Genomic DNA, 17148 nt, shown 5'->3' on the forward strand with positions numbered 1-17148 from the left:
GATGCAAAGTAATTTCCTGAGGGTGGGGAGAAGGCATTAATAACTGATAGTGGAAATCAGGATAGTCCTGTCATAGGAGGTAGCACTTGAACTGAACCTTTAAGAAAGCTAAGGGTTTCTCAGAGGTAGAGGTGAGGAAAAGAGTGTTTGGGGACTAGTAGCCAGCCAGCCTACTCAAAGGCATTGAGATAGGAGATAGCATGTACCAGGAGCAGCAGGTAGGCCCATTTGGTTGGAAAAGAAAGTAATGTTAAGTCTAGAAAGGTAGACTAGAACCAGCTTGTGAAGGATTTTAAATACCAAACACAAGAAGTTGCGTTTTATCCTTGAGGCTTGAGGGAACCACTGGAGCCTTTTTGTGTAGGAGAGTGCCATGGTTATTGCTTTATTTAGGAATATTAATTTGGCAGCTCTAAGGAAAATGAATTGGATATGAAAAGAACAGATATAAGGAGACTACTTAATCAGCTACAGTGATAGACCTAGTAAGAAGTGATGAGGGTCTGAACTAGAGTCGTGGTTATGTGACTAGAGAGAAGGGGATGGCTTCCAGAGATGTTTTTTTAAGATAGAATCATTACTCATTCATTTTTCTTCCATTCTTAACATCTGGCTTCTTTCTGAGTCACTCAACTGAAATTACTTCACTAGTGACATCCATATTGTCAAATCTAATTATGTTTTCTCAGTCTAAATTTTCATGACCTTTGTGTGGTATTTGAGATTTTTAACTCCTTCCTCCTTGTTCCAACTTCTCCTCTTTTCCTCTTTGATATTTTATTCCCTTTGTTTCTTTGATATTGTTCTTTCTTGGTTCTCCTGTAAATTACTTGAAGGCATGTATCAGGCATTTCTGAATTATGTATTTTCCTCTGAACCTCCTGCTGATGTTGACATTCCCCTAGACTTTACCTTCTTCCTTATACTTTCTCTCCAGACCTGCCATCTACTCCCACACTTAAAAAACATCTTTAGGCTTAATTTCCTCCCTGAAATCCACTCTTTAATTTCTAGATTTTAATTTATTTCCTCAACAATCTTCACCTAGATGTTCCATTAGCTCTTTAAGTTCAGCATATGTAAAATAGCCCATATTCCTCAAACCTTATTTTCTATTTCTGTTGTTAGCACAGCAATTTTCATAGTTTTCCAGGCTTTGAAACCTCTGCATCATCTTTGACCTTCCCTTTCCTTTCCCTCACCTCCCCACAACCACCACTAGCCAAATCCTGTTGATTCTGACTTTCAGAATTCCTCAGAAAAGATTGCCACCTATGGTTGTGTTGGATCTTTTTAACCCTTTTAGTAATGGAAATTTAACTAAATTTTTCTTTGTGACTTTATGATGATTTCTTAATCTTTCACTCTAACAAGAATTGCAACCTTACCTGCAGTTAGAATAAATAAAAAAGCATTTATGTTAAGGACTTACCAGCTAAGCACTTGGGATACAAATTAAAAAAATAAAAATAGTTCTTGCCTTCAAGAAGCTTACATGCAAATAGGGGCAGGCCAGATTTGTAGGGAACCATGGTGAGGGAGGGGTACTTGAGTATTAAAAGTCTGAGGAATAGTGAATATAGTCTTAAGGAAGTAGTAGATTGACTCACTTCCTCTAGAAGCCTTGGAGGAGTTGATGTGATTATTGTCCTAGAATGGTGGGGAACAGCATATGAATGCCAGCTGTCAAATAATTAACTGGGGAGTTAGGAAGTAAAATGTAATAATAAGACAGGAGCTTGTCTGAAATAGTGATCCAAGTGAGTCACTCACCAATCAACACAGGAAATTTTTCTCTTGGAGTCAGTTTTTGTTATAATTATTTTGTTTAAATGAGACCATTCTTATCAGTATATAAAGAGAAAATATATAACTTTATATTTGCTACAGTACTATTTATTTATGTCTATGTCTGAATGAATTGTTTAAATGTATTGATATGTATCCATGCCATCCACAAACCATCTTGGCTAATGGATATATATGATCTGAGGTTTGCTTTGCCTCCGAGAAGAGAAGGAATAAAACCAAGTGCCTTGTCTGCCAGGAGGCTAGCTGTGGGGAGGGACTGGGCAGTATCTAGAATGGACAAGAGTAAATGAGCTCTTTAGCCTGGGGTGAGGTGAGATCTCAGCTCAAACCAGGAGAGAAAGAATAATCATTCTCAGCAGTGTCTAGAATTTTAAGCAAGTGCAAAGATATGATGGAGCCAGCTTCTCATTTATATTTGCCATTCTAAAATCTTTCCTTCACCCTTCCCCCCTAAGTTTCCTTTATTACAAGTGTTTCTCCAAGAAGTAAGTTTAGAACCAATTTCATATGCAGATATGCACAGCTTTGTGTTCTGTAGTTTCTCATTCAGTCAGGAGCCAGCTTTCTCTCTCTATAAGCAGCAGAATACATAATGCTGTAGGTTTGGGTGGAAACCATGTTACATTACAGATATTCTTCTAGCCTCTCATTTATCTTGTATTAGAAATTTTAGTAGGCTTACTCTCAGAAGTCAAGAACATTAACAAAGCAAGAATTTTATAATTATATAATCTTGCTTTCTATTTAATTTTAGCTTATTTCTTGAACTCGACATACTATATGTACTTCATTTTAATACTTTTGATAAGAAAAATTCACCTATTTGAATTAAAACTTTATTGAAGACCAAAAATTTAGATATTCTCATGTGAAGAAGGTACATTTCCCTAATTAGCTTTACTATAATGACAGAATACCATAACTCCCTAGGATGAAAAAGAATGAAGGTACATAGTTTTTCTTTCAAAAGCTTTATTAAATCTGTAGAAATTCATATGGTAGGTCATTGCATTTGGTCCTATGTACTTTGGCTTCATAATTTGGTATGGGGTGTTCATTCTACTCCACTACAATTCTTCCATGGCTTTTTTCATCCTATGTAATTCTTGTCTATGTTTTCCTCAAGATCCCCTTCTCAACATGCAAAAAAAGTTTTTTTGTTTCTGAAACTGTCTTGGAGGTAGCAGTGTGCTACTTGGACAGTCTCACTACAGAATCAGCTCACCTCTTTTTATACATGTCTTTGATATGAGGTTTTTGGGGTCACTTCTTTGTGGACTTTATGAGTCCTTTGGTTTGTTCTTTTTTTCTTCTTCATTAGTTGTTATTTTAATTCTTTGGAGATTGTAATGCCCTGTGATTCTTAGCAACATAATATCAACAGAAGAATATATTGGTGTTAAAATGATAGGCTTTTTAGCCCTTTTTGTCATGGCAAAGAATTGGAAACTGAGAGGATGCCCATCAGTTGACAAAAGACTAAAGAAGTAATAACATCTGAATGTGATGAAATACTATTGTGCTATAAGAAATGATGAAGGGTAGAGGGTTTCAGAAAATCTTAGAAGACTTGTATGAACTGATGCAATGTGAGCAGAACCAGAGAACAGTCTAAATAGTAACAGGCAATATTGTAAAAGTAATCAACTTTGAAAGGCTTAATAACTGATCAACACAGTGACCAACCACAACTCCAAAGAAATCATAAAGAAGCATGCTGTCTACCTCTAGGTAAAGAGCTGATGAATTCAAAGTGTAGCTTGAAACATATTTTCTTTTCTTTATTTTTCTTCATGTTTTTTGGACATGACTAATAGGGATTTTTTTTTTTTTTGCATGACTTTACACATTTGTAATGGGTTTTGTTTTTCTTGCCTTCTCAATAGGTAGGAAGGGCTGGGGACAGAGGGAGAGAATCTGAAACAGAAATAAAATTTTATAGGAAAAAAATTAAGAAAAACAGAAAAGAGAAAAAGATGATTCTGTGAGAAGGGGACACTGACAACTGGAGGCACCAAGAATGAATTAAGTATTCTGGACAGTTCTGTGAAAAGGGGAAAGGAAGAATATCAAGATATCTGGAAAGGTATTCTTAAGTACCAGAATTGGGATACCTTCTGGTTGCTGGATCAAAGGAAAAAGAACAGGTAGCTGCTAAGGCAAAGATAGGCACTTGGGTCACTTAAGGGATGTACTGGAGCCAGTTTGAGGGAGCTGGTTGTTAAATTTTCATTATTGTTTTGTTGATTGTCTAGACTTAACACTTCAAGTCTAGAGAAAATGTTAATGTAGCATTCTCTTTAAGTGTCTTCTGTGTAGGCTTCTTATCCCCACCCCAAGTGTTAAACATTTATGGCTTACATCATACATGAGTTAAACAGCCTCTAGCTATTGGTTAATGCCTTCCTGAGTACTGAAAAGGAAAGCAGCTTGACGTTACAGAGGGAAGGGAGAAAAAGTGGAGTACATTTAGTTTATCCCTTCCACATTGTGACTTTCCTGTTGTGGTTTTGATGTCACAGATCAGCATAAGAAATGGGAATTTGGGGGGAGTTTTGCAGAAGCCACAGGCAACACATGAGTGAAGTCTAGCCACATGCCAGAAAAAGTTTAGTAACTCAGAAATGCATAAAATTTATGTATAGTATTGTATAATATCAACATTTTATCTTTTAACACCATAGTAATTCAGACTTCTCTAATATAAAGGGCCAGAAAAGAACCTGGATTTTCCAGATTGTAAGGGGGACTACACCCCTAATCCCCATGGTGTGGAAGGGATAACTGTACTTAAATCTCTTCAAACATAATGGAAGGCAGTTTTGAAAAATGGAAATGCATTAGCCAAGCTGGCTTCTAAATTGGTCGTGTTTGTACTTTAAAAATATCTTTTTGGCCACTGTGTGGAAGATGTATTATATTAGAAAGGTGGGGACAGATTAGATGGCAGAAGTCTATTGAAAATGTCCAGGGAAGAAGTTTAGGGCTTAGACTGGTGTGGTTGTGGTGTGAATAGAGAAGGCCTAGGATATGAGAGATGATAAGGAAGTACAATAAAAAAGACCTGACAACCGCTTATATAAAGGTGAATGCTAAGGTTCCCATCCTAGGGACTTCTGGAGGGAGCCCTCTACCAGCTGCATTCATCTTTGTAGGGCCTCTGGTCTCCTGGAGAGGCTACCTTGCATTGGAGGCTTGATTGTTGATGTCCCTCTTTCCTCTTGTCCTCCTGTCTGACGTCTTATGATTGTGAGATGAAAAAGTCACTTATTGTGTTTTCTTGTTGAGTTTCTTGATTTTTATTTGGTTTAATATAATCTTCAGGTTTTGATTAGTGTGGGCTTTTTGGGAGCTGAGTGTTCTACCTATCATCCTAGCAGTCATCTTGGCTGAAAGTACATTAAATCCTCCTGAACTTTATACATTTTAAAGCATTATATACTCAAGTTACAATGATTCTATTTTTCTCTGTCATTTCCCATATATTATCTGCTTATCTTTAGCCCAGGTTCCTTAAGAGATAGGCTTGATAGGGCCCTCCAGTCCCCCCTTCCCTCAAAATGAATGGTTTAGAAATCAACTTGTAGATCTTTGGTTTCCTGCTCTCCTCCTGCTTGCAAAACAAATAATCTCTTTAGGTCTGATTTTCTTTGTAGCTATACTGCAAATGCCTATATTTTATTGAACAGAGATTTTTTTCATTGGTAATTAGGATCATATAGGGTATGTCACTTTGTATTGTATTTTGAGCCCCTTTGTTCTTTGGAATGCAAACCATTCCCTCCTGCAATTTTTGGTGGGTGGAAAATATCTTGTTATCCAGATTTCTTTTCCTTTTTAGAGTTGTTAACTGAACTTATTTGTCATTTGAATTTAATTATGAGTACTGAGTGTCTTGGAGTTAAGAGTTGTTAATATTGTTGTTGTTTTCCTAGTGGCAATCTTTTTAACGTGGATTGTAGGTTCTTTTGATAGGTATTTTTCTTTCTTTGGAAGTTCTGGGCAGTTTTCTTGTATTATTTTTTGCATTATGCTGTTTTGAGTTTTTGGACTTTTTTGGGGAACCTTAAAATCTAAGACATTTCTGTGAATCCCGTCTTTGAGATTGGTGTGTTTTATTTATGAGAGATCATATTTTCTTTTTATATTATTGCTTGTTTTTCTTCCAAATTGTCCTTGACTTCTGCATATTTATATTACCAACCAGTTAATCTTTTTCATTTCTTTGGTGAGATTGCTATTATAGATTCAAGTGTTATGGTTTTTTTTTTTAATTCTGCCAGTTATTCTATGCAAGGCCATACATTCTGCTTTCACAAATCTTATTTATTAAAAAAAATTTTTTTAACCATTTGGGGACATCTTTCTCTGATTCTTTTTTCTTAGGAAAATAGGATCCTCTGCCTTATCAGATTAGATTCACTTTTCCTTTGTATTGCATTATTTATTCACAGATGTCTAGATTCATGTAGATGACATAGAAAACATATTCCCTTTTCTTATTAATATCTTCCCTTTTAGTTTATTTGTACTTCAAACTTTTAATTGAGTGTTCTTCCTTGTGAAATCTTTGGTAGTTTCAGTCTTTTTTCCTTATATTCCTCTGTTGCTTACTTTCTGACTCATTCACCTTTGAGGTGGATCCTTTGGGAGCTCAAGTCCATCTAAATTTCCTTCCATGCTGAGGAATTCATTTTTCACCAGCCTCTGTCTCTGCCACAAGTGATTTCTTGGGGGGACAAAACTGGCGTCATCTGGATGTCAGTTCCCTTTTTGTCAGGTCTTGTGGAGTTCTGCATACCAGCTGTATGAGGTAGAGCAAGCTTCCACTTACCCATACCTCTTGTCTCTTGGTGAGGGAGAATAGTTAAGTTCTTTTGCTCAACACCTCAGAAAGGTGAGCAGGGAGGAGGAACAGAGGTTAGTCTTAGAGATTAGGTTAGTCTGCAGAGATGGTGGTGGCAGCAGTGAGGGATTTATTGAGTGTGGGGTTGGGTTCTGAACCTGTGGTCTGGTTATACAGCTCTGAGTGAATTTAGGGATTAGCTTTCTCTTCTGTTAGTTTATCAGATTGTTACCTTGTTAGGATTATTGGTATCCAAGACTATCAAATCAGCTGTGATTGTTTTACCCTTGTGTTTAATTCTTATTGTGGATAAGTGTCTCTTGTGGGTCACATGTCCTAGAAGTTAACTTTTTCTTAATGCTTTTCTTTTTCCCCTCTTCCCTCCTGCCCATGACTTTCCAACAAGAATAATTTTTTTTTGCCTTCCTATTTAAAACATTTTGTTAAGTCATGTAATTTCATTTTTATTTGGTAATGTTTCCCTTATTTGAAGGTAAGACTTCTGGTAAATTCACATACTTAGAATAACACTGAACCCAGAAGTTTTAAAAAAAAAAAAAACGTGAGCAGTAAACAGTATGAAATATCTAAAGATTGTATATTTTATGATATGACTGGTTCATTTCCTAACTGGAAGGGAATGTTCTTATTTACTAGCAATAGTTATAAAAGCTGTGCCTTGCTAGTTCAGAAGATGGTGTAGGTGTCAGAAATAGCCGTCACAGGAAGGAGGGTAACAAGCATTATTAAGTGCCTACCTAGGGCCAGACTGTGCTGAGTGGTTTACAGTTATTCTTTCACTTGATCCTCACTATACCCTGGGGGTAGATACTGTTATTATCCCAACTTTAGAGGCAGGCAGAGGTGAAGTGATTTGCCCAGGATTACACAGCTAGTAGGTGGTATTGTTATCCCCATTTTAGGGGTAGACAGAAGTTAAATGACTTGCTCAAGGTCACAGAGCTAGTACGTGTCCCAAGCTAGACTTGGCTTTTTGACCCAGGTTCAGTGATCTATCCACATCACCACCTATCCACTTAAAAATAGAAGTAGTAAGTTTCAGAAGGGGTTATGGTTATCAGAAAGGTTGATCAGGGTCATAAGCAGTGATAATAGAAAGGACAATAGACCACAAGAAAAAAGTAAAATACAATACCTGCTCTGTAGAAAGGTAAGTAACCTCTGTCTGTTAAAGCTTTCAGAATACAGTATTACTGTCCTAACAAATACACTAGTCCATAAGTTTCAATGCAGTTTCAGAACTAGGTAGTACCATGCTCGTGTATGGCCAAATCAGATCAAAATGTAATTGGAAATTATTAAACACAGTAAATAAAAATAAAGTATAGGTAATGTTAATTTTCTAAGTCAACATGCAGTCTACAGGGATTGTTTCTATTTGATTTTGATACCACTGTCGTCGTCTCTGGAACCTTTGGTCAAAGTATAAGCAGAATTCTGCTCACTTCACTAATTTTGAGAGCATTACCATGTTAAGACATAGCACAATATGCCCTTATTACATTCAGTTATAGATTTAGAGCTAAAAGAGATTTTAGAGGATTTTAATCCAACGCTGTAGTTTTATAGAAAAAGAAACTGGTCCCTGGAGGGGAAGAGATTTGTCTAAGGTCACACAATTACATATGCAGCAGAGCTGGAATTTGAACCCAGATAGCCCATCTATTATTAAAATATCTTTGAGGATGAGATTTGTACCAGTTTGTATCAGTGCTAAAAAATAAACAAGGCACCATTAAAAATTTTTATTGGTGCTCTTGAAAATACCATTGTTGAAATTGAGATGTTAATATTGTTCTTGTAGCTTTGATTTTCCTTCAAAAATCAATGTCATTATAAAAGGAATTTTAAGGAAATTTAACTGTTGCTTAAGTAGTTGATTCTTTGAATTTTGATATAAAAAGATGTTTTTGTAAGCATTTGTTAAAAGTTGAGTGTAGAAATCACCTACTAGGAGGAAGGTAGGTGACAAAAATTTTGGATTTCTTAGAATCACAAAATTTTGGAATTGGAAGGAACCTCAAAGTCAACTAGTCCAACTTATAGTATAAAATAAGGAATTCTTCCCTCTCCCCCCCCCCCAAACATACCTGACAATACTTGGTCATCTTCCCTTTACTCTGAATATTTCCAAATAAAAGTAAACCCTCTACTTCCTGAGAAGGAATTTTTAAGGAATCATTACTTTTTTGGATCGCTATTAGAAAATTTTTCCTTATGTCAAGTCAAAATTTTCATCTTTGACACGTTTCACTTGATGCTCCTAGTTTTCTGCGTTCTGGGGCCCAACAAAACAAATTTAATTTCTCATCCTCATGGTAGCACTTCAGATATTTGACAATTATCGTACTCTCCTGATTCTTTTCTAATCTACACATCTCCAATTCCTTCACTTTATCCTAATGTGACATATTCTTACTATTCACTGTCCTAGTTTTCCTTCTCTGGGGTCTTTTCAGCTTAGCTATGTCCTCTTTAAACTGTGATGTTCAGAACTGAACACAGCACTCTAGGTATGTTCCAATTAGGCTAGAGTACAGGATTATCGCCTCTCAGTGCAGCCAAAGAGTGCATCACATGACTGACTCATTGAGCTTGTTTCCTACTAAAAACAGTATGTCCCATTTATTGTTTAACTTGACTTTCTTCTTAGTTTTTATAGGTTTGTGAGAGAATAAGATGATAGGACTAGAGCTAGAAGAGACCACAGATACCATCTAGTTCAGCCTGCTCCTGTTGCAGATAAGGAGTCTGAGACCCAGAGAGGAGAAAAGTGACTTACCTGAGGACATCCTTCATATAAATCATTATCGCAGGGAAACCAATTTCTGGAAAGAACCTTTTGAAATCAGTGAATCTAACCTCTCATTTTACTAGTAATGTTAAGTGACTTGCACAAAGCCATAATTAACACCAAGGCTGTCTGATTACAAATAGAAATCCAGTGGAATGTAAAGCCCCTTTCTGAGCCTCAGGTTCCTCATCTATAAAATTGAAAGGGTTAGACTAGATAAAAATGAGTTTACTACTTAGAATAACAGAGCTTTCCACTGAACTAAAATGTACAGATTTTACAAGGACTTTTCTGAACTAACTTGTAATGAATAAATATTTTCAGATTTAATGCAGAATATACAGTTAAGTGATGAAATACCATACCATTTGCTTCTCATTGAAGTGAGTAACCACCACATGACCTCATTGTATATTATTCCTCAATGGAATAATACAGTAAGTTCAAGTGAAAAATAATGAACAAGTTGCTCTTGGCAAGTGATTATTCTATGAGCAAAGGGAACAGAAATTCATTCATGTCACATGTTGAGACCCCCTTTCCCCCCTTTTGTTTTGCAGATTTTATCTAGAGATGAAATAATTCAGAGATCTAGGTTTTTATTTTGGCAATACTTCCAGTATGCAGGCTTATGTTTGCAGCAGTTGGAAAGTTGTTTGAAAAATATGGCATGTATAATTTTTAGGGGAGGCATTTTATTTCTTCAAATAAACATTTTTAAATACTTAAATTGCATAAAATCAAGTTTATTACTATGAGAATTATGGGAAGTACTGTTAAAATGGGTAGTTTTTAAGATAGAATGATTGTTTCTTACAGCATTTTAGTTTTGATAGCGTGTAAGGTGGCTCTTTTATGAATTTTGATAATGGGTTTATGCAGAGCCCCTTGGAATAGCCTTTTAAAATTTGGGGTACATGAGGATTAATAGGTGTGGAAAAATTTCTTCCCTATCCCCAAACATAAACACAAAAGATCAGCATTTTCAAAGGGTATATTGTTGCATGCTTACAAGGGTAAGGAGAAAAACTAGGTAGTATGTAATGTTAATCTTAGTAGACCCTTCCCCTCCAATTTCTTCATTAACATAATAATGTGATAAGCTATTGAAAAGTAAAGGTTGTCTTCACCTTTGACTCTCTGGTCTTTAAAAAAAGGGGGGGGTGGGGGGGGAAGTGTTTCCTAGTTCAGCTTCATATTGAACAAATGCTTTTCAAAGCCTGAAATGAATCTCTTCATAGTGCAAATTCTCATAGTAAAACACAAGTTAATGTTGTTTTTTATCAGTTAACAAAATCTGTTACACTGTGTATATTTTAGTATCAAAAAGGAAGAAATTAGAATTTGATTTGTTTTCCTTACATATAAGTGTGTTATATTCCTAGCCATTTGAATATTTAAAATAGTGTGGCTAGATGGCACAGTGAATAGAGCACCAGCCCTGGAATCAGGAGGACCTGAGTTCAAATGTGGTCTCAGACACTTAACACGAAAAACTAGCCATGTGACCTTGGGCAAGTCACTTAACCCCAATTGCCCTCCAAAAAGCAAAGGAAAAAAAATAATTCTGAATATTTAAAATTATAGTTCTTTGCAATAGTATGGGACTATATATATGAATCCCACAATGTGGTAGTTTCTCTTTTAAGACAGATAAACACTTTCCATGACGGTTGTCATTTCCGTATTCAGGCCCATTTCTTAGTCCTAGGCTTAGTGAATGGAATTTAGTTCCATTTGTACAAATCATAAACTCTTAGTGTTAATTGAATTAGGACACTAGAAGGTTTCCACTCTATCCTTCCAACCAGTATAGGAATCATTTCTATAGCCAGGTTGGTATCTAGTAGCATTGATCCCTTAGAGGCTGTTGAGTCACAATAGAAAAGGCAGTGAATTTGAAAGTCTGATGAACTGGTTTTGAATCCTGACTCTATTTTTTTTTTTGAGGGGGGAAGGCAGGGCTATTGGGGTTAAGTGACATGCCCAAGGTCACACAACTAGTGTTAAGTGTCTCCTGACTCCAGGTCTGGTGCTCTATTCACTGAGCCACCTAGCCGCCCCCACCTGACTCTATTCTTAATCTCTTGTAGCCTTATTAAGTTTACTCCTATGAATTGTAAGACTCTGTAATTCTGTATCTTCACTACCTCATGAGTGAGTCCCTGTCATTTTTTGTCAGCTCTAGTTGTGAGGAAATTCTTCCTTGGTAAGTTCGGTCCTTCCAAAAGCTATTGTCTCTAACATACCCTAATTCTGTTTTCTGAATGTTACTTTCTCCCCCGTGGTTAGCCCCTCCACATATTTTAGTAGACAGTAATTTTTCCCTCTACCCTTCTCTTCCAACCCAAAAATACTTGGTTCTTTTAACTATTCCTCATATGACATGCTTTCCAAACCCTTCATCCTCCAGGCTACTTTTCTCATTAATTCACCACTTGAGATATGGTCTGTGTAGGACCAGCTGCTGTGAGAATCTTAGCCAGTTTCCTTGTTTTAGACAGCAGAGTTGTTGTGTTTGTCAGCCTTAAAGCATCACACAGATATGAGCTAATTTTATGATTGAGTTAGTTTGTATGCCCAGTAGGCATAAAAGTAGGCTCAGCAGATAATATTTGATAAGTAGAAGGCTATTGACAATGCTGGCTCTCTACTTATCTGTAACTTACCATGGTTGCTTTCACATGGTATCTTTTATCACTGATTAAAATTAAATAATAATGTGTGAGCAATCTTTTATGGTCTGCTTATGGATCTGGCTGGTTTTCTTGGGTAGCATGAAACCAGTACTCCAGCTAATTGTGGACTTGGAAAGCCTTTGCTGCTTGATCATAAGTGTAGATTTCCTAAAAGTATTTCTTGCGAAGTAGCACAAAATATCAGTTATGAAAAACATTTTAATTTTGGAGATTAGGCTTGTGGAACTTGGCATTAAGAAGTATTCTTAGAGGCTAGAGTTTGACTTTGGGCAATTTCCTTGCCTTATAAGAGGCCCATTTCAGATTAATATGATAATAAAGATAATTCCTGCCAGTCAGTAAAAATTTGTAAAGCATTTGCAATGTGCAGGGTATTGTGGATACAAAATGAAAAAAATGAATCAGACTCTGTTCTCAGTATTCTTGTTCTGATCAGATACAGTATATATACTCAGGTAAACATAAAACTAGGTAGGGGTGGCCAGGTGGCGCAGTGAGTAAGAGTGCCGGCCCCATAGTTGGGAGACCTGGGCTTGGTTCCGGCCTCAGATACTCGGAACCCACACAAAAATAACTGGCCATGTAACCTTGAGCAAGTTACTTAACCCCGATTGCTTAAAAACAAAACAAAACATAAAACTAGGTAGAGATTGAAGGGGGGAGACATGGAAGAACTCAAAATACTCTAGGGGTTTTTGAGGGAAAAGAGAGTACTTTTAAGTCTGGGAGATCAAGGAAGACTACACAAAAGGAGGGGGTACCACAGCTAAGCCTTGAATGTGAAAAATTGACCTCGAGAACATTTCAGGCATGAGTGACAGCCTGTTGAATGCACAGAGCATGACACATTGAGTTTCAGGGTAGGTACCATTAATAGCTTGTTTTACCCCAATAAAACTTGGGGTTTGCAGAGTTGTGGACTTTTGTTTTTGTTGCTTTTAATGGAGGGAAGTAAGTTTGGCACTTGTGGCATTGTCCACGTAAAGCTTTTGCTGGTTTCCTTCTCCCTCAGCTGCTAATGCCTTCCCACCACAAAATAACCTTGAATTTATTTTGTATGTATGTCTGTATATGGTCATATGCTCTCCTCCCTTAAAATGAAGAAGAACTGTTTCAAATTTGTCTTTGTATCACTAGTGCCTAGCTCAGAGCCTGACATGTGGTAGGTGTTTTATAAATGCTTATTAATTGGTTAATATGAAATTTTAGAAAGGTTTTGAAGCTAGATTATGTAGTAGTTTAAATGCCACACTAAGTTTGTAATTTATCTTAGAGGTAAATTTGTAGCCATTAGGAAATTTGGGGCAAGGGACTGATAATGTGCAGGTTTGTACTTTGTGGAGATGACCTTGGAAGCAAAGTGAAGGAACAATTGTAGAGGTTCTTTTTATAATAGAGGTTCTTAACCTCATTAAGAAACAAGTTAGTGAGCTTTTTGAAAAAAATATATTTAACTGTTATTTCAACATAATTTATTTCCTTTGTAATCCTATGTATTTTATTTCGTTCATTTAAAAATCATTCTTCTGAGGAGTCCATACGTTTCACTAGATTGCTGAAGGGGGGTCCATGATAAAAAAGGGTTAAGAAATTTTGCTTTAGAGGTAGAGACCTCTTAAGAGAAAGCTGTTGCAAAAATCTAGGGAAATGATGAGAGAGGGTGGTGATCTGAGTGGGGAGAAAGGAAAGGGGTATGGATGTTAAGAGGTTTTGCAGAGGTAGAGCCAGCTGAACTTCTCAAATGGTTGGATATGAGGAGTGGGAGTTAGGAAGAGAAGAGAATCAAAGAAAAGACCAGGGGGTGGGGAACCTGTGACCTCAAGGCCACATGTGGCCCTCCAGGTCCTCAAGTATGGCCCTTTGACTGAATCCAAACTTCATAGAAGAAATCCCCTTAATAAAAAGATTTGTTCTGTTAAATTTAGACTCAGTTGAAAGGCTGCACCCAAGGATCTAGAAGGCCACATTTGGCCTCAAGGCCGTAGGTTCCCTACCCCTGGCATAAGACCAAATATGGGTAAATGGGAGGAACAAGGTAACTTAAACCATCCTTTTTTCTTTTTTAAGAATGATGATTTATATCCTTGCAATAGATTTATACTTTGTATTAATGTATTTGATCTATACAGTGTGGACTAGTAGTGGAAAGCCAGTTTTGAATCCTGGAATACCTGGTGTCAAACTCTACATCCAATATTGGTTGTGTGACTGGGCAAGTCATTGACCCCTAGTGCTCTATGAAAGTCTAAAAATAGGCAGAAAAAATACTGAACTATATTGTAAAGGAAATTCTTCTCCAAGAGTTCCTATACCAATGAAATTATAGGTCAGTTCCATATCAATATTTTTGACTTACTAGCCTCTAGGCCAGCTTATCATGTCTCAAAACAAACTCAGCATTCCCTATCAGTTTTGCCTTCAGAATCTCTCACATCTGTCTCTTACTTTCAGTTCTCACTGACACTCACCACTGTAGTTCAGCCCTTCATTGCCTATTGTAGGATTATTGTTTTCTCTTCCTTTAGTCTCTGTCTGCTTTTCATTTGTCCTGTATGCTGCTGTCAAATTTAGTTTCCCAAAACATTGTTCTTAACTACATCCAGGCCCTGTTTAAACAAACCAAAAAACAGCCAAACAAACCTTTGCTGGCCTTTTATCATCAGTAGTTCTAAATTTTTGACACCTTAACTTGACATCTAAGGTCTTTCATTATCTGACATATCTTTATAGCCTTATTTTCTACTCCCTTCTATTATATACTTTATGCTATAGCTGGACCAGACTATTTACTGTTCCCCAGACACACCACATACTTGCTCTGCCTTTTCATGTTATTCCTTCTTTTCCCCCTTATAATTGCCATCCCTACCCCATGAAATCTTTCATTTTACTCTTGTTTTAGGCTGCAAGGGAGCAAACTCCTTTCTCCTCTGATGTTCTCAAGTACTACTTATAGTACTCTTAAGGTATCTGTCATATAATTTAATAGAAACAGGGAAGATAGAAATAGATGAAACCATGTTATGGAGGAGAAGATGACCAAAGAGAATAATATTAAGTGGGTAGAAAAAAAATAAAACATACAACATTAAAGCATTATGTCTTAATTCATCTCTACCTCCCCCTTAGCATTTCCACATAATAGTTAATGTTGAAATGAATTTATTTTATGTACATTTCAATATATTATTTATGATACATAGTTGCCTATTTTTTAAACAATTATGTAATGACATTTCCCTAACTTGTGTTTTGTATAATGTTGATTAAATACTGATTATGATTCCTTTAATGTTAAATATAAAGTTGTGTATATGTCAAAAACATTGCAAGTGATAATTTGGGGTATGAAAATAGCTTTAAATTCTTCGATTTTGCCTTCCCCAAAGGTCCTTTGTTCCCTCTTCCAGAAACTAGCATATTTCAAAACTGAGGAATGTTCTGTGAGTAAATTAGTTTTCAAAAATGCTTTTGTAATATTGCATCATATTACTATATTGCCAAGTTAGTCCTCTGTTTGGGGGCTTGTTTCCAGTTTTTTACTGTTATAAGTAGCATTCTGTGAACATTTTCTACAGATCGCCTTCCCTTCCCCCCCCCCCCTCCTTCTGGTTATTTCTTTGAGGTGTAGTTGACAAAATGGAGTTACTGAGTTGGGATAGAAATGGTTTTATAGTTCACCAGATCGCTCTCTAGAGAAAGTAAACAGATTTATAGACCCACCAGCAGTGCATAGGTATCCCTTGAAATGATTTTAATTTACATTTCTTTAATTGTTAATGGAGGCTATATGTTTTTCATGTGATGCACTGTGTGCATTTTCTAGTATTTAAACTATTTGTTCCTCTGCTTTGTCCATGTATCAAATGTAATCTGGGTATTAATCTTATATATTTGTGTCAGTTCTTTATATATTTTGGATAGTAAGTTTTTATCGATTATATTTGATATTTTTATTTCCCATTTTATTGCTGTGCTCTTTGTGATTATTTTATTTATATTGTGCAAGTTTTAAAAATATACTTAAACACAAGTGAGCCTTCTTCAAATATCATTTGAGTTGAATGAGTTAATGTTTGACATCATGAAAGGCAACTACTATGCCCTCTTACAAAATATCCCTCGGTTACACTTAGAATACTGAATCTGAATTGACTATTGCTCTAATCCATTGTTATTTATGTTTTTCTGAATATTAGGCTAAAATTACTTTAGATTACAGGAGTTTTGTGTATTTCTGAAATATGGTGGTGATTGGAGAGAGGAATTTAGGAATAGTCCACAATAGCCACATTTGAGAAACTCCGTTTTAAAGGTTGACTGGCCTCTCTCCCTTTAATCGTATATTGATTTTTTTTCCTTCCCCGACAGGCTATGGTTGCATGTTATCCAGGCAATGGAACAGGTTATGTGCGACATGTTGATAATCCAAATGGAGATGGAAGATGTGTCACGTGTATATATTATCTTAATAAAGACTGGGATGCCAAGGTATGCAATTTGATTTTGAGTATAATACATTTTTCTCAGAGCCAGAGATATTTAAGCTAGATTCTAACAAAATTCTTAAGCTATAATATCACGATAGCAGAGAATATATATGTATATATATATATATATGTATAATATATATATGACTTTAAAAAGCTTATTTTTATCATAGAAATTGGCACACTCCACACAATGGCTGCCTTTATTCCCAATAGATGTTAAAGAAACTCTACGGCCAGCATTCATCCAAAATTAAATAACTTCCCCCAAAAGTTACCTTTGTTAAGTTTATAACTTCCTTTAATTTTTTCTTAAAATAAGTTATGAGAACCATTTTTACAAACTCTTGAGAGGCTTTCCAAAAGAAAATAATGCATATAAATACACACATTATTTTTATGGGGTTTATTTATACTCTTCTTACTTGCTTTTTTTTTGTTGTTGTTTTAAGAGTTGTCATATCTACCTCTGTTTCACAGACTTGA

The 17148-nt window shown here is 36.0% G+C and overlaps 1 protein-coding gene across 1 annotated transcript in view; it reads left to right on the plus strand.

The window, feature by feature from the left end:
- Nucleotides 1–17148, plus strand: part of EGLN1 (egl-9 family hypoxia inducible factor 1) — a 74973-nt gene that overhangs the window by 45083 nt on the left and 12742 nt on the right. The window contains exon 2 of the mRNA XM_069064875.1: nt 16544–16663. Within this exon, the coding sequence (XP_068920976.1) occupies nt 16544–16663 (120 nt within the window). The remainder of the gene's footprint in view (nt 1–16543; nt 16664–17148) is intronic.

Source organism: Petaurus breviceps, unplaced genomic scaffold (assembly GCF_028583685.1).
Source record: "Petaurus breviceps papuanus isolate PSGF00001 unplaced genomic scaffold, PetGlider_PUasm1.0 90650, whole genome shotgun sequence".
In the NCBI taxonomy this organism is placed as follows: Eukaryota; Metazoa; Chordata; class Mammalia; order Diprotodontia; family Petauridae; genus Petaurus; species Petaurus breviceps.